The 19,278-nt window shown below is 27.4% G+C and overlaps 1 protein-coding gene across 2 annotated transcripts in view; it reads left to right on the top strand.

Annotated features, from left to right (window-relative positions):
• The window catches only part of LOC136071981 (E3 ubiquitin-protein ligase rnf213-alpha-like), a 213,293-nt gene that overhangs the window by 35,502 nt on the left and 158,513 nt on the right, over positions 1 to 19,278 (top strand). For both annotated transcript variants that reach the window (XM_065818859.1, XM_065818860.1), the window contains 2 exons: positions 741 to 925; positions 5,501 to 5,790. In XM_065818859.1, coding sequence (XP_065674931.1) covers positions 741 to 925; positions 5,501 to 5,790 — 475 coding nt within the window. The remainder of the gene's footprint in view (positions 1 to 740; positions 926 to 5,500; positions 5,791 to 19,278) is intronic.

Below are 19,278 nucleotides of genomic sequence, written 5' to 3' on the forward strand. Positions count from 1 at the left end.
TTACCAGTTAACATCCCTGCAACCTTGGGGAGGAGAATAAAGTAAAAATAAATAAAATAAAAAATAAAAAAATAAAAATTTATTAAATAAAAACCATGTTTCAACAGTAGGCAAACTGAAATAAAATAATGCCAAAGAGAGAATTGCATAAATGAAAGAAACAAAACAACAATAGTAATAATAAAGGGTTTTTACATTGTTTTTGTGAAATTCTGGAAACAATCTATCTTGTAATTGATGTTTTTCAACATAAAAAATAATTTATTTAACAATTTTGTTCTTGAACATAAAACATGGAGTTGGCAAGAATCAAGACTTATTGAGATATATATTAATTTATCAAATACTTGACCTTGCCTTTTATTTACGGTCATCTAATGAAGCTAACTAAATATGAGGAATAAATACTCTTTTACAGAAAAAACTTATTTTTGAACTTTTTTCTCATTGTAACTATTTTTTAGTGCATGTTCCATTTATCAAATTTCATATCACAACCCTTTAAGATTTAAATTTATAAGTAATATGCCAACTTTAAAACAGTCATGATACATATATAAACATTCTATTGGACTATGATGCGATAACAAAAAAAATGTTTTTCATTAAAATAAATACTAAAATATTATGATTATGTTTTCTTACTCTCTCACTTGCCTTAGCGGAAAACTAAGCATCGAAAAATGCAAACAGCAGCAATGTTTTTGTTATTGACAAGTTTTTTTTTTTTTTAATTTTAGTAATGACTCAGAAGGAGTAATTTACTCAGGTGATTTAAACATAAATAAAGAATGTATTCAAACTCCTTTGGAATATAAATATGTTATACAAGGTAAACAAAAAACTTGGGAGTTTCTACATTTGGCTGGCTCACTGATAAATTCTAACAGAGTCTTAAAAGTTTCATTGGATGACATGGAGCTAGGTTTCAATTTTTTAAATATTTGTAATATATAATAGTAGTTGTAATAATAATAATAGTAATAATAATAATAATAATAAAAATAATAATTTATGGAAAACTTTATATGTTTACCCATTATGTGAATGTGACCAGGGTCTGGGCCCTGGGAAAAAGTAGGGCATTTTTCAAACCTGACCCCCTGCAAAATTATAAGATTTAGCAGGGGTTGATATTATAATTCATAATATTTTATATTATATTATAAATTCATAATATTTTATATTATGAATTTATGCATATATTTACTATTTATTAAATACTGACATTTTTCCATTCGCCCTCGGTTAAGCCAATATAAGTTATATTGGCCATATATAAGTTATATAAGCAAATATAAGTTATACAATATAGTTATATTGGCTTAAACTTGGCAGATAAAGCAGGTCTAGCTGCATTTACAATGTGCTTTTGGACCTTGTCTGGGAGTGAAAGGGTTGTTATTTGTCAATGTAGGAATGTTAACAATATTGCCATAGTTATTAGCTATTTAGCTAATTTAGTTAATAGTAAATAACTAAGTTTAGTTGGAGTTAAAATCCACAAGCTACTGCGTGTCCCAAGCTGTTACAGAAGAAAGATCAAATTAAGGATCAGCTACTTATTTTAAGCAATCAAAAAGTGAAGACTTTTGATGGATTGTTCTAAGCAATCAAAATGTCAAGACAAAAATATAAAGATGAGTTGTCAGCAAATAAATAGATATAAGAAATATTCAGGAATATTATTATTGTTGATAAGAAATGATACAGGAGCAAAGATAGAATCTTGCAGTACTCTTAAAGTTACTGGAGATAATGAAGAGTGTAGGCCTTCAAGACTATAATATTGCGGTTAGAAAGAAATGAGTCATTAATCTTAAAACTTTTATATGAAGTTTTAAACTTCATCTTAATCATAGGATAGTTTGAGAGGTCAGAACGTTTTCCACTTTTTTAGCACTTAATAATATTTTAGTGATGATTGATAAGAATTGTAAAGAACACTTTTGTAAGACTATGATGGTAATGTTGTCTGAGCCACAGCCATAGAAGATTAAAATTGATGTCTAACAATCAATTAATCTGTTTAACTGAATTGGCAAGAAGAGTATGGTCAATAGATTCAAAAGTGCAAATAACTCTGCCTTATTCTGGAGAGAAGAAATAAGACCCATGTATTAAAGATGTAATTTCAGACTTACTTTAGTTAATGACACTTTTAAAGATTTTCTAAAAGTCTTTAGAACCTAATATGAAGTAGAAAAATGTGAAGTAGAATTAAGTTTGATTTAAAAACAAAAAGAAGGAATAAAAACTTTCATACCTGCTTGGATACAGGAGGTTAAAAAAAAGCTGCATTTATGCATACATAATTTGGATATAAACATATGTTTACTATTTATTTAGATGCTGGCATACAGTATCTTTACATATTTGTATAAACTTTAGTATTTACATAGTGTAGTATTTGGCAAAAGAGAAAATGATAATTATTAAAAAAAGATTCTTAAAAACTCTTTGTAGTAATATTAAAGAATAAATCATAAAATCATTTCCATTTCGCTGGAAACATAAAATAGCTTTTTTGTCTAAAATTCTTAGCCTTTTAATAATATAAAACCATTAGTAAATATCAATTTTATTAAGTTCAAAAACGTGTGTAATTTTTTTAAACGAAATCTTTCAGAGTGTATTAACTTGAGTTATTTGTGTATAAAGTTTAGTAAAGAGACAATCGTTTAAAAATATCGTTGTTTATAAAATCAAATGATTTTTTTTTAATATTATTTTAAAAAATCCATACTTATATTATTTATTTAATATAAATAAAAAACAACCTTCATTAATACTTTACGCAAAAACAATTATCAGTAGTTTGTTACTTTATTTATAAGTGTTTCGCTAATATAAAAATGTTAGTTAAGATAAAAGTGTTGATGTTATTTATTTCTAAAATTCAGTGCGCTTTTGAAATGTTAAATGCTGTGGTCATATTGTCATAACAATATATCATTTGAATACCTCAATCTTAGACAGAGATTAAAAAAAACATCTTCAAAAAATCAAACAACGTTTTTCAGAGAAAATTAAACTAGTGTAGTATCAGCATGTAGAGAGATAGCAGCTTCAGGAGAAAATGGGAGAGGTAGAAGTAAGAAAACTTGGAGTGCATTACATATAGTATGAACAAGCAATAGGTAAGGAAATAGAATGCTTGAGATTTTTTATATTAGAGAAATAGCAGAGGAAGGTTAAAGCTTGGTGATGATGATGATGATAAAGATGATGATGATGATGATGACAATGATGATGATCATGTGGGTCATGATGATTTTTTTATATAATTATACATGCATATATATACATATTTTATTTGTGTTCAAATAAATAACAATTTTTTAAAAACTTTTCGACAACATGTTTCATCAATATCAATTGACATAATCAGATATAAAAAATTAGTTACAATTTCTGTATATAAACAATTTTTTTTGGCTACATTAAAATTTTAATAGATTTTACAATAGTTACCATAGTTACATTTTATAAAGTAAATAATTACCATGAAATTTTATAAAAGATGATACAAAAGGTATGAAGTAATTAATAATAAACAAAATAGGAAATAAAAAGTAAGATAATTGAGAAATTATATTGTTACAATAATAGTGTATGATTATAATTGTGTATTAAGAAGAGGTTTTTCCATTTTAATATGGATACCTTCCTTATTTTTGAGCTCATACTTAGAGGAAGCTCTGTCAATAATGGAAAAACAATCAAGATTTGTTGAATTTTTGCATTTTGTGATGAATTGAGATGTTTGTAAATATGGGAGGCCTTATCTGATTTTAAATCTTCTGAAATCCTTGTTGTGTCTGGTGATTTCGCCAATAAATCCAGCATTACAGCTGGAGCATACAAATTTATAGGCAACAAAGGATTTTAAATTTGAGAGTAAGGGGTCTTTTGATGAAAACATACTACTTATTTTAAACACTAATCTTGCTTTTATATTATCTTTACAATATTTTTTAATATATTTATTTAATTGGTGTTGAAGTGTATTTGAAATTTGTCCAATATAAAGGAGTTTAAAGTAATGTATATCAAATGGTTTTGAAGATGACATGTTTTCTTTAGAGGAGATAAAGTTTAGTAAGAGTGTTTAGTAAATTTTTTAAGGTTTTGTCAATTAAATTCAAGGGGAAATAATTTTTTTGGAGAGTTTGTTTAATTTTTACAATATCTAGATGAAAACTTACCCAGTTGCTATTGGTTTTGAAGGCCCTGTCAATCAGAGTTTTAATGAGTCCTAGTTTACAATTAATATTAGTGAAGCTGGTAAAATTAGTTAGTGAACCTGTGTAAGTTTTTTTTAATAAAATGTTGAAGTATCAAATTTATTATTTACAGAGTTAATCATTGTATCAAGAAAGTTCAATTTGTGATCAACTTCTTTATCTTAAGTAAATTTGAGGTTAGGATGTTGTTTATTTATATATTCTAGAAAAGTGAGTGTATCATCGTTATTTTCAAAGATACAGAAGATATCATCTACATACCTTATGAATAAAACTACTTTTTTGCAATTATTGTTTTATAACCAAATGTTTTCGTGATGACTCATAAATAAGTTAGCTAAAGCAGGAGCTAATGGAGATCCATGGCAACTCCATCAATCTGATCTTATATTTCATAGTTAAATAGGAAATTCGTTTGCATGGTTGAAAATTCAAATAGTTTTTTTAATTCAAGTTTGGAAGTATTAAGTTTTGGTCTATTTTTTAACATTAAATTCACAGCAATTAAGATGGTTTCATCCAATAGGATATTTGTAAACAAACTTTCCACATCAAAGGAGACTATGTAAGAGTTAGCTATTCTTACTTCTTTAAGTTCATTAACAAAGGTGAAGCTATCTTTGGTGCAACGATTCATTGGAATGTATGGAGTAAGTAAATTACTTAAAAGTTTAGATAATTTGTAGTTGTATATCTCTAATGAAGAAACTGAAGGTCTGAATAAAGGAATGTTATTATTAGTGGTTTATTTATGCATTTTAGGTTTTCCATACATTCTAGCAATTGTTGAACCAGTAGGAATAAATATTTATATATTCATCGGCATTAAATATATATTTTTTCTTAATTTTGCAAAGGAATCTTTGGAATGTAAAGGAATCTAATGCTGGATAGATTGGTGAAACCACCAGACCTTACACAACAAGGATTTCAGAACATTTAAATTCAGATATGACCTCCCATAGTAGTAGTGAAAATAAAGTATAATTTTCATATATAAGTTCGTTATATAGTGTTGGGGGTGCAATGTTATATTTTAACTGAGCTTTTTTTGTTTGTTTGATTGAAGCAGTTTTTTTAAAACATGTTATGCTTTACATTTTATTTTTTGTATTTTTATTTTTTTGTATTACATTTTACATGCTTGTTTTATTTATGCTTTTTTCTATGTTTTATTTTTGTTTAAATATTACTTATTTCCAAATTGAGTAATATTTTTTATTATTAGAATTATCAAAATATTTTTGATCTAGGGTTATTCTATCAAGTAGATGACTGCTTTTTGCATGAAAGTCGTGAAAACAATTTGGGTCTCATTAGTTGGGTAAAATCAAAAATTCTGGGCAATGATGACCGTTATAATTTATTTCAAGTTCTATTTAAAAGATATTTAAATTTGTTGAACAATAATCCAGACTTTAACATTGTTCAGAAAACAATATTTATTCGAGGTCTTTATTCTGGATTTTATGACGCTTATACAGCAAAAAATGGAGTCTTGAGTCCATGGCTAAAATTAGATAATCATTTTGAACCACTTAGGGTATGTATTTATTTTTAAAATTGTATTAATTGCTTTCAAACTAATAATAAGTTTTCAAAACCTATAGTTAAAAATCAACTCAATCAAATTAAAAAAGTTTAATTGACTTATAAAACTGAATTTAATTTTTTTCATTTGATTTAGTGTTGTATTAAAATAATACAAAACTCTTTTTAGTTGAAAAGTGCTCAATATTTAGGAAATTTATTTTGATTATATATAAATTTCAGAGCGATTTATAATTATAATTAAACAGAGCGATTTATAATTATAATTAAAAACGATAAAGAAAAAACTTTTATTATGGAACTTTAAGTTTCATGCCTAACGGCAATCATCAACCATATATTACAAAACTAAAAATTAAACGTTAAAATTACAATTAGAATTACAGTGGCATAAGTTCTAATGACTCCATGGAAACAAAATTTTAAAAGTTTTGAAAGTATAACGTGACGTAAACCAACCAGGATCAACCTTCGGTATTAAAAGAGGAAATAAGGAACTTATTTTTGTGCCTGCAGTTCGATATTATTTCACTCCTTGTATTGAATAGGTTTTCTCCTTTATACATCAAAATTTGGAACTTCTTCTTCAAACAAAGGTTACAAACTCTTGCTGTTGGGTTGTATGGTTTGCATTTTTTAACAATCTTCCATCTGACAAAAGGTGTTAAGTTTTTTTCTTTTAATTTCCATACTTCTTTTGATAGCTCTGTATCATTCTTGTACCTAACTGCATTAAAAGATTTTAAGTGGTAAGATGGTGGCCTGATAAACAATGTTGTTGGAAAGGCAATGGTTGTTCATTGGACATTTGGTTTTGTCAATGCAGTTGTGTTTCATTTCATTAGTTTTGGCATGCAGGAATAACTTATTTTGATTGTGTTTCTATTAAATATTTTACGAAGTCTGCGGTTAACTGGAAAGTGGAGGTCAATGAGGTTCAAAAAACATTTACCTATTTTTGTAACAACATTTGCACTGAAAGGAGGTTTATACCAAATTATCTTGCGTTTATGGTTGCCATTTGTTGATTTTATACTTGGATGGTATGCAAGTTTGCAATTGTAACCCGATTTTTTCAAGGCTTCTTGATAAGGAGGAATACTTTCTTTAAAAATCGATTCACTCGATGATGCTGCTGATAATCTTAATTCAATAGTCTTAGGAATACTTTTTTTTACACTCGGTGGATGATTAGAACTAATATGTATATAATTCAGTATATTATCTGGTTTGCGATATGGCTGAAAAGCACCATCGTTAACGGTGAACATAGCGCTAAATTTTTCACTTGTAACCGTTGTGTTAGCGTTTTATTTTTTACAGTGAAAGTTGATATTTGATGATTCAATATACAAAATTTGCAATATAAAAAGTGAAACGTAGGCTTCCTAACTTTTAGATACATATCAGTTACAGTTAAGATACATTTCAGATACATTCTAGATACATTTTAGATACATTCAGTTACAGTTAAGATACATTTTAGATACATTCAGTTTAAGATACATTTTAGTTTAAGTTTAGTTCAGTTTAAGTTAAGTTCAGTTTAAGACACATTTTAAGATACATTTACATACAGTTTAAGATACATTTCAGTTTAAGATACATTTTATACAGTTTAAGATACATTCAGTTACAGTTAAGATACATTTCAGTTAGAAATTGTGGACTCCTAAATATCATATTATATGATATAATATGGCTCCAATTTAAATTTAAAAAAACCATCTGTAACCTAGAATCAATACTGATTTTAATAATAATCTTTTTTTCTACTTATTTATTATATATTTTGATAAAATAATATATGTAAAAACAGTACTTCTCATTATCACAAAATAATCAGTGTTAGTCTTAAATTAGCCCTGAATTAAACTTTATTATAAAAACTTAGTTGCCTTCTCCCCTGCCCCCGCCCCCTCCTTCACTCCCACCATTCAAGTTGATAATAAAAAACAACATTTTCTAAAAAGACTCCTGTTAGTTAATATAAAAGAACTGTTATCAAAATTTAATGTCAAGGTTTTGCAAAGTTAGACCAAAGTGGTTTGAAGTGCTTTGAAATTAGACCAAAGTGGTGTATTTTTGTTTGAAGTGCTTTAGGTCACCACTCATATGCGTTTGTGAACACCACTAGAATGCAAAGTCTGTAACATTAAAAAGTACCAGTTAATTTGGGCTATAAAGATCTTTTGACATTAGTTCTATGTGACTTAACAAAATTACAGTTTTATTCAAGATGCACTACTTTCCATCAGAATAACAGTCAAGCAAGATTGCATTCTTTTGTTATTTACTTTATAGAAGAAGATATGATAAAATCTAAAAGCGTTTGTATCACCTCAAATCATTTCTAACACAATACAAACACAGTTCATTGTTTCATTCATAAAGTAATAAAACATTTTAAAAAGTTGACGCCATACTTCAACTATTACATTTATTTCATTGATGGTGCAAATTTAGATTAACAAAATTATAAAGACCTATATCTAACTTATATGACTCAATTATATTGTATTTCATTAGTTTTAAATTAGAAGAACGTTGTGTTACTTGTTCAATAATTCTAGAAAGAAGAAACCATCACTGGTTTATATCACAATCATTAACTACCTTACAGGTGAGACAGGTTTCATTTGACAATGTATATGCTAATGTAAATATTTCAACAATGCATCATATTTAATTTGCTTTTCATTTATTAGAAATTAATGTAGCGTTTTCATTAATTAGCGTCATTTATTAGAAATTAATGTAGTGTTTATGATGCAAAATGGTTTAAAATCAGTTTTCTATAAACGATACATTAATGATGTAAACATATCTTCTCAAAAAACGACACACGTCTTTTTCTTGGATATATAAATAGTAGACACAATTCTATTTTTTTAACTATGAAACAAAAAGTAAACTGGAACAAGAACTTTCTTAGATGTAATTCTATATAAAATTATGGTCTTTTTGTGTGTGAATATAGAAATATTGTCAACTGATAAAATATAATGAACTGATTTTGTTTGTGGACATAAAAAATATATTCAACTGATAACAGGACATCAATAAGATGTAGATGATTTTACTTGACCCTTAAATGACTCTAATTTACCTCTAAATTGTTTAAATACTTAATAAAAGATAAGACAATAAAAAAAATAAAACAATTCAAAAAAAAAAAAAAGTAAAAAAACTTTTTTCAAAAATAATATGTGAAACCTTTTCTAAATCATGAATAATTGTATTCTAAACACAACTTAACAAAAAAAAATAACTTAATAAAGAATAATTAAACATTTTAAAATTTTATGAGGTCAAAAACAGAGTTACTTTTTGGAGACTTAGAAGTTCTATTTTTTTTTTTTTTTTTCAAGACTGATTTAATTTGAAATATAAACTATGCTGTTTGGCAACAGAATAATTTTAAGTATTGAACCTAGCCAATGGCCTATAATCATCTCTCCATGTTTTTACAGTTAAAGGAGGATGAGACATTTTATGCAGAACATTGTATGATTCTTTTGATTGTGGATACTTTTTTTTTAGTTTCTTTATAAACTTAAAATCAGTTAAAGCAGGCAATTTTATTGGTGGTTTTGCAAATGGAAAATTAACATTTTTTAAAAGCAAGGTCAAAAATGAGTGTATTATACCCATAATAAGGAATAGGTCTGTTAAATAGGTCAGGTCTTAAAATTCTTATTATTCCACCAGAATAACATTCACCTAAAATAAAATGTAATTATTTATTAAATCATATGCATTTAAAAAAAAATAATATAAATTTGACTAACCTGTATTGATACAGCCGATGTATCAGCCAAATGAAAAGAAATATTTAATGAGCAGTATCATACTCTAACAATGTTTCCTTTAAAAGTCTATCATAGCTGCTAGATTTTTAGAGGTCCATTTAGTATGTAGTGTTTTGAGACCAATGTACCAAAATATTAGTCCATCTAGCTAAAGGGCAATGACCATATGTTCCAAAGAGCAATGCCATAGCTCCTTTGTGGGTAGAGATACCAGCTTGTGCGCACATGATAGCAACTGGTGTTGCCTTTAACCAAAAATAAAATAAATATATTCAAAAAAAAATTTTAATTTAAGAAGTATTATTACTCACTTTTGATTTAAGCTTTCTTTTGAGTGGTTCCAACAATGACTGAAAATTGTCAGTCATTGCCAAATTTGAAATCTGAAAATTCTGAGTCATGATTCATTTGAGAGCTTGACCCTGGATATAATTGCTTTACATAATCAAAATCCATGTTTTTTGCTATCAATTGGCTGTTAGTTGTTTGCTCAGCAACTGTTTATATCTGATACATAGTTCTTTCTATTAGCCATTTGACAATCATAAAAAATCTGTTCTTCTGTTGTGCATATCAAGTGCAATAAGAAAATCCATTGTAGAGTTTCTCTTCAAATATGTTTTATAAGAATCTATAAGTTTATTCAATTTCTTGATGATGCCAGCTCTGGATACTGATAGCAAGTTAAATTTCATATTCCAGAGCTGCTCCAAATTTTTCGCTATTATTTGTATAAAAGCTTTTGCTCGTAGTATGGGGTATGCATCAACTAGATGGTGAGTCAAGAATGTGCCAAAGTTCTGGAATAAATTCGATATTAACCAAGTTTTTTGTTCATAATCCATATGCAGCGGCTGAAACCAGCAGTTCCCTGAATTCTTTTAAACATGGTGGTCTTAAGTTGTTTACCTTCTTCTTTGTTGCTTCCTTAGCACTTATTGGAGACTTAAGAAAATATATTATAACTAAAATAGAAAATGATTAAAATTACTATATTTCTAATTTACCAATAATAGTTAAGTTAATTTTATATTATATTTACTGATTATATTTACTACTATCAAAATAGAAAAAAATGGTTTTGTAGATTTTCCAGGGATACCTCCATTTTTTTTAAAAACAGAAAAACTGTGTGAAAACCAAATATTTTTTATATTGACTAAGATGACTTTAAGACCTAAATTGACTTGATTGACCAGAATTGACCACAAAAATCTAGAAAAGACAACTAAGATAACTGATTGCTAAAATGTTTGTGAGTCCAAGAAAAATTAATTTTTTATAGATTTTACAGGTTGTTTTGAAACAAAATTTTTAAAAAATTTGATAAAAATAATCGCAGAAGCAGATTAAGAGAAAATGTCTATCAAAAGAAAAATATATTATGAAGGGGAGTTCTTTAAAGAGCAGTAAAACTCGTTTTTTGGACTTTGTCATCAAATAAGATCATCAATCATCTAAATTGTCATTAAGTGTAACAATTATCATTAATTTAGATAATTATTTCCTTTTCAGAAAAGAAAAATTCAAAAGTTATTTACTGGTAATTTAGGTAAATATTTCCTTGAATTTAATAGTTTTTAATTAATAATATTTATTAGTATGTTAAGTGGATTGTTATCCAATACAAATTTAGGTTAAAATTTGTAAAAAGTAAAGTTTGTTTTAGTGAAGTTAGATTAGTGAATTGCCTCAATGCTAAATCAAATAAAGATTCATAATAAAAATCAAAAGTTTATGCCATCTGTAATATAAGACCAAGATCAATATCAGTGATACTTGGGTACCACAAGTACTCTGCAAATTGCGCAGAACTACTTTGTGCAGGAAACATGAGGGGAAAGAAGTTGCACACTAACCTTTTGTTTGATTTCAAGTCAATACAAGTGAAACAATAGGCACAATGCGTTGTAGCCTAGTCTGCCAAATTTTTCAGTCAAAGCTGCAAGAAAAATATTCAATTAAAGGTGAATGAAACATGAATAACATTTTCTTGAATGGTGAATGAACCACCATTGAAGAAAAGAGTTAAGTTTGCGTTGTAGAACATGTCTCAGCCCTTTAGGAAAAGTTTTGCCCCACCAATGCTCTCTAATAAAGTTCAGGGAAAACCCTAAATCTTTAGCAGAAAAAGATACCAAAGAAGCTGAACAAATAGTATCTCTAGTTATTTCCAATAAAGAATTATCTCTGGAAGGTACTATTTAATTTGCTTAAGTATGCAAGGGGCCTCCACTTACATTTACCCCTGGTAAATATTAATCCTCATATAATTTTTGCACATATTAAAAGAAAGTCTTGACTATTTAGAAATGAGACTAGATAGATTTCAGGAAGCATTTTTTTAGCAAGTTTCTAGTCTCCTTAAAAACAAATAATTGGAAAGTTTTACACAAATTTTGTAAACAAAGTTTATTATAAACATAAAATAAATATGCTTTAGTTATAAGGTCAAAGTAGTGCCCAGCCACCATCAAGCATTTTAAAATTGACCACTTAAGCCCTTTTAAATGTACAATTAAATTCAGGCCTGTTGAACAACAGATTGAAGAAAGTTGTCAAAGCTGTAAACTAAAACATCAACCAGTAAGTTGGTAAAGCCAAATTTTTACATAAATTTTCTAAGAGCAGGTCAACACGAGTAATTTCTTCACCTGCATTGACTTAAAAAGCACTGACAGAAATTCTGTCAGTGCTTTCAGAAATTCTGTCAGTGATTCTGCTACAGTTTTGGTTGTTGCTGACTAATAGTTTATCAAGTCCTGTGAATCATGTTATTCAATCTTGAAAAATTTCTGGGGGCTATTTTGTTAAGCTAGGAATTAATGATGGCAAATGTTTTTTTAAGTTTTTTCTAAACATTGTTGATACTACATTAAGGGATGAAACAAGCTCACCACCACTACAACAACCTCTCATTCAAAGGACTGGCAAAGACAAATTTTGTTATGGTAATAGTAAGTTTTTTGTGTTATGGTAATAGAAATTCAATAGTAAGTTTTTGGCAAATCAGAAGATTTGCCAAAAACTTACTATTGAACAATCCTAGTCAACCCAAATGGAATTAGACTAATTTTGGCTTGTGATATGAAAGTTGCAAATATTATTTGTGGTCTTCAAACCCATTCTAGTATGCACCCTTGCACATGTTGTGATGTTAATTCCTAGTGTCTTGTTAAATCTAAAAACATTTTGCTGAAAAAATTGAAAATTTCAAAAGGTGTTACTTAATAATAACTAGTGCAAGCCTAACATCCGAAGTTCACACTGTCTTCAAAATTCACTGTCATTAAGAATTTTATTAGTTTCAAATGATCCCCTTTAAAGCCCTATAGTAAATAAACTGTTGAAACTGCTCATCAAGATTATTATCAAGTACAAAGAAAGATCATTACGCTGTATTATTGATCTGAACAGTAAGCATCTATAAAGAACTGCTTGAATAATTTGATTTATTAGAGATTAGGCAGCAGAAATATACAACCTACGATTTGTTATTAACATTTTTACCATCTTAATCTTTATATGCTATTAGTTTAAAAACTATGAATTTTGATATTTGACATTTAAAAAAAGTATTGTAGAGTTTTTGTACTAAAAGAGTATATTGAGCTAATTATTAATAATTTTTTTGTAGAGAAAATCAAAGAACATGATTTTAACATGATTAAAATCAAAGAACATGATTTAAAATGTAATGAAATGTTACTTGATGGTAATACAATGTAAAAAGTAGAGTTTATAAATAGTTTTATATATTGTTATTTTTTTATTTTTTATAGTTCTTTTAAAATTAAATGTATTTTAGAAGCTTTCAAGAGTCAATAAAAATTTTGAGACATTTTTTTGTTTGTTTTACCAACTGGTAGTCTATTGACCAGGTTTGCTCCTTTTTTGAGCATTTTTGCAGTAGTTTATACCTTGAGAAATGTTGATATATTCATGCTATGCATAATTCAATTTAAACCACACTTTGATTAGCAAATCAATGTTTCGGTCAATAAAATGAAAATGGTACTTAAAAATGAAAATGTACCAGGCCTCGACAATGTACCAGGCCTCGACAATGTGCCAGGCCTCAACAGGAAGTGAGAGCTTTTGCTCTCATTTTTGCTCATACTTTCCTGGGAGCCTTTTCCTATTTATTTTTTTCTCTATTTTTAAATATTGATTAGGAAAATTAAAAATTCTTGTGTACATTGAATAAAAAAGACAAAGTTTAAGTTTCAGATTGACTTTTTTTGCTTACAAAATCTGATTGTTTCTTTTTGTGTGTGTGTAGCAGTCACTGATTTTTTTTTGTAGTACTTGAGATTATATTTTAACTATACAAATGGCTAACAAGGTGTCGACTTTATAATATAAGTTATTTTATACTACAACAATTGTTTTGTTTTTTTGTAAAGCAGAATTTTAGGATTATAAATGTGAATATAAATATCAAAATTATAATACAAACTTATAATAGAGTTATTAAAAAAAAAATTTTTTTTTATTTTATTTTCAAATCTAGAAATGCAGTGCAGAGAGATTTTTTTTCCTAAAATATTTGGTGTGAAATACCATGTAATATCTATAGAATTAAAGACAATATGGTCAAGTCCACAAAGTTGTTTATAAAAGAAAAGCATCATCGTTGAATCTCAGATGAAAAACGCAAAACAGTCCTTTCCAAAATAAACCAATATATTCATTATAAAAAAAATTTAAATGAGTGCCAATTGAAATGCAAATGTTTTTAATTAGATTGGACTAACTGATTGGTTTTTTGAATATAAGAGCAGTTTAAAATTTCAAACCAATCAGTTAAAAATGCCATTATGAAAAAATAAATTATTAAAGCTGTTATTTAAAATTCAGTTTGCACAAGTTTTAAATAATAGCTTTAATAGAAAATTTAATGCACAATTAAATGTTTTGTTTCAAAAAAAATTGTAATTTTATAAACACTTTTATTGTGGAATCTTTAATTGTTGCAATAATTTTTAAACCTCTTGCTTTCTATTACAGTAAGAAAATATAAAATATTTTTTATAAACAGTAAAAACTTTTATAGATCTTTGTTTATCAAATTTTTTACCAAATAAGTTGTAAAAAGCAAGTTGTAAAGTTGTAAAAAGATAGCTAGTGTGATAGCTAGATAGCTAGTGTGAAAACCCAAACAAAATGCTTGGAATTTTTTCACAGCCTGATAAAACAATGCTTGCAATGTATATGTTCTTGTAACATTAAAGTTACAATGCTTGTATCAAGAGTAAAATCAAATTTTGTATTTAAAAAGCAGTTCAGTTAATGAATAAACAGATAGAGTGCACAAAACCAAAAGTTTTCATAAACAGCTGTTTAGAGGAGCAGCTCGCATGGCTCACCATATTTGTTTTAAGAGAGCTTTTCTCCACTCTTGCACTCATTTACTCGTGCTGAGGCCTGGTGTACCAATAAAACAATTATAATAAAAATTGTTGGTATTATATACAGTTGACTCTCAGTATTTCGAATACTAGATATCTTGAACTTTTGTGTATCGCAACCTTTATTTCCGGTCCCTTGTGCACTTGTTTGAGCCAAAATCCTCTAAATTTCTTGCACTTTTTTTTCCAGGTCCCTTGAGAGTTCAAGATATCAACAGTCAACTGTAGTAGAACAGTTACATAAGCATTATTTTAAAAATAGTGACAGAATATCACTGTAATTGAACACATTTTTAGGTTTAAGTATCAAAAAACTAACAAAATTTTATCCAGAGTTTGGTGTGGCCAAAGGCTACATTTGCACCAGTTTTTATCAATTTATATAGAGTGGTTCACATTCTACAGGTATTTTATTGGCACTGTAAATTTAAAATTTCACTCAATTTGAATATTCAAGTTAAATTTTTTTCTGCGGACAAAATAAAAGATTTCAAAATTTGCATCCATAGGGTACCTTGATGTGTGCTACCTTTTTATATAAGTTTTTGGGTCAGCTGGTTGGCATTTTCAGTATCCATGATAAACCAAAGAAATGAGAGTCTAAAACCAATGTTCCATGTGAATCGAAATTGAAAAAATCAAAAACCATCGAAGTTTCTTCTCTTCGTTTTTTTGCTAAATAAAATTGATGTCGAAACAAGTAGATTTTAATAGAATAAAGTGAGATCACCATCCACCATGCTTGGTGTATAGCACCAGGAGTACAAAAAGTTATTCTATTTCGACCTGGAGGAGTTTTTCTTAGAAAAATTATTGACAGTTTGCATTATTTTTAATTGTCACAAGATTTTTTTGTTATTTGCAGCATATTTACAGTAAATTCTACTGCTGATGGTACAAGCGAACCATACACTTTTAGATCTGCATCAGTTAAGACATGTGACTCAGAATTAAGTTTGCTCCTCTGATTGCAAAATTGTTGAAACAACCTCTGGTGCACGTCAAATAGATTCATATGGTATAAAGAAATGGTCAAGATTGGCACTTAACCCTTGAAAAATTCTAGACAAAACCAAGGAGCCATAACGATTGAGAATTTTTAAATGATCAAAAACTGAACAAAAAGCTGAAGTAATCACTTGCTTTTTTCTGTTTCTTCACTAGGTCTGTGACTATTGAACACGTTCCTTCTTCTTTTCTTTTTGGCTCTTTTGTTTCTCTTTTGTTTTTTTTTTGTTTTTTTTTTGTCTAAAATTAGCTGTTCTTGTTTGTATAATTAACAATCAATTGAACTCGTATAGCTTATTCTTCCTTCTCTTTTTAGTATAAAAAACGCCTAAAAAATGCCTTCTTCTATTGTGATTGGTTTTAAAGCATCTTCATGATTTTTTGAGAAATAGTTTTTTCATTTCTTGCTGAGTTTCTATTTTGCGGCTGTTTTATTCTTTTTCAACTTTCCTTATTTCTCAACAAGTTTTTTAACATGTGCTAACATAATAATGTTGCTTTGTTGGAATTCTATCTGTTTGCCAAAAATCTAGAACCTGATCTGTCACAAACTTTCTTTTTCGTTGATGTTATTTTTAAAGAAAAAAAAACTTTGTAAGAATTGTCTCTTTTAGTTGGCAATTTGTGTGCTGTGATCACAGCTGTAGCTTGACCAATACACCATACTTCATTTTGATCTCAAGTTTCCATTTATTTTAAATCAACTTTGAAAATATCTGTCTAGTAATGTGTTTTAAAAATGTGTTTTCATTCAAGACAATCATTTCATTTGATATATATATATTATTATTATTATTATTTTTATTATTATTATTATATAAAACCTTTAATAAAAGAAATCGTTGAAATAACTCTTAAAGGTTTCTTAAACAAATATCATTATCAAAATAATTCAAATGACGACATTGAAAAAGAATACTTAAAATTTAAAGACCAGCATCAAAATGATTTTCAGATATGAAGCTTGTAAAAATGAAGACAAAGATCACATAGATATTAAATGGGCAAGAAAAAACAGTTTCTACAAAGTCTGCTTTAGATAAATATTGTTTATATATAAAACTAAAAAATTCAAAAAATGTTGTTGAAAAAGAAAATAGCAACAATACTGAAAATGTTTTATCAAATGATATTAGTAATGATAACCCCATATCAGATCTTCAAAAAACTGGATAAGCACAATCCCAAAAAAATACAACATAAAGACATCAATTTATCAACCAAGCACCTGACCACTTCCCAAACAACACTTCTGATAAAAGGACCCATATTCTGTCCAGTAACAAAAGGAAATGTTTTACATATAAAATCGGATATTAGGCAGTTCGCACAAAAACTTAGATTAAAAGAAAAATTCTATTAATCACACAATAGCAATATTAGTATAATAAAAAAATAAAAAAATAAAAATGATCTTAAAACAAGTCTACCTTAACTTGATAATTTAATTTCCAAAGTTGAGCAAGTAAATGTAACAAAAATTCAATCAGTTGACAACATTTCATTTCAGGAAAGGATTGCTCTAAAAGAACTCAAAGAAATGAAAGATATCGTTATTAAAAAAGCAGATAGAAGTAACACCTTGGTTATTAATGGATTCAACATACTATAAAGACAAACAAGACAAACCTATTTCTATAACTACATATGAAAAAACAAATACTGACAAAATATTTTTCAAAAATCTTTTTAAAATGATTGCAAAATAAATGATTACATCACTAATTTCGAATGGAAATCTATTACTTTTTATGTAATCCCTAAAATTCATATATATAATGAAATTATTAAGAAGGTTCAAGAATCTAGCTCTACATTTATCAAAATGAAACCAACAAAAGATTTAAAAGGTTGGCCTATTATTGCTAGAATAGATTCTTCAACATCGCTTCTAAGCCAACTTCTTTACATAATTTTATCTCCTATTGTAAAGGAAGGTTAAGGTTTTTTAAGAAAACTTTCTAGAATAATCAATTCAGATAGTGTTATACTAACTTGTGACATTGTAAATCTATACACTAGCCTTCCGCATAATCTTTGTCTTCAAACATTAAAATTCTGGGTTGAAAAACATAAAAATCTAATAGCCGAAAGATTTTCCCCTGATTTTATCATTGATTCAGCATCTTTCATTCTTAAAAACAACAATTTTTTTTTTGATTATGAATTGTTTTGCCAAATTACAGGAACAGTCATGAGCTCAAATTTTGCACCAGATTATACTTGTCTTACGATCGGCTTTTTAAAAGAAACAATGGTTTTCTCAAAAATCTTACATAATATTTTTCAAAAGAAGAAGTCAAAATTTATTGAACAGTTTTATTTTAGATAGGTTGATGATGGTTTCAACATATTGACTAATTGTCTAGATAATGATAAGTTCCAAATGTCCCTTAAAGAATTATATGATTCAATTAATTTTACAATTAATTTTGGCATTCAAAGAGAACAAAAAAATATATAATGTAGTTTATTTTCTAGACATATCGGTTATCCTTGAAAACAACAAATACATTAAAACAGAAATGTTTTACAAAGAAACAAACATTCATTTAAACTTTCAACCTTTATTTAAACAGTCAACCTTGCTTAAATAATAATCATTTTTAATGTCTGATTATGCTAGAGAAAAGTTATGTTTAGCAGAGCTTCAAATATGGATTAAAGAGTGTTGATACCCTGATTATGTAGTAGTGAAACCATTTCATAATGCAAAGTTACAAGGGTCAGCGCAAATAAAACAATCGAAAGAAGTTTTTTCTTTGGTGACTAGGTCACTATCTATAGTAATTTAAACTGCCAACTAATTTTAACTGAAGTTAACCTTTTACTTAGTTTATCTGATAATGAAAGAGTAAAAAACGTTTTTTTAAGTATTAAACCAGTAATTGCTTTCAAACAACCACCAAACTTACTGAGACAAATAACCTGTTCAAAATTTCACTCTACCTCACCTATCAAAAAAAATGAGACTATTCAAATGTAAAAACAATCTATGTAAAATCTGTCGGTTATATTTACAAGAAGTAGATAAGTTTGAGACATCCAATGGCACTATTTAGGACATTAATAACATTATATTATTAATGGAACATTAAAAGTCACATTACATTTAATAGCAAAAAAATCATTTATTATCTAAAATACTTATCATGTAATGGACTATCTACTTATACTGGAAAAACAAACAATTTAAGAAACCGCACAAATGGACATGATTCCAGTTGGCAGAACTGGCAATTGAACAGA

Source organism: Hydra vulgaris, chromosome 15 (genome assembly GCF_038396675.1).
Source record: "Hydra vulgaris chromosome 15, alternate assembly HydraT2T_AEP".
NCBI classification, from domain to species: Eukaryota; Metazoa; Cnidaria; class Hydrozoa; order Anthoathecata; family Hydridae; genus Hydra; species Hydra vulgaris.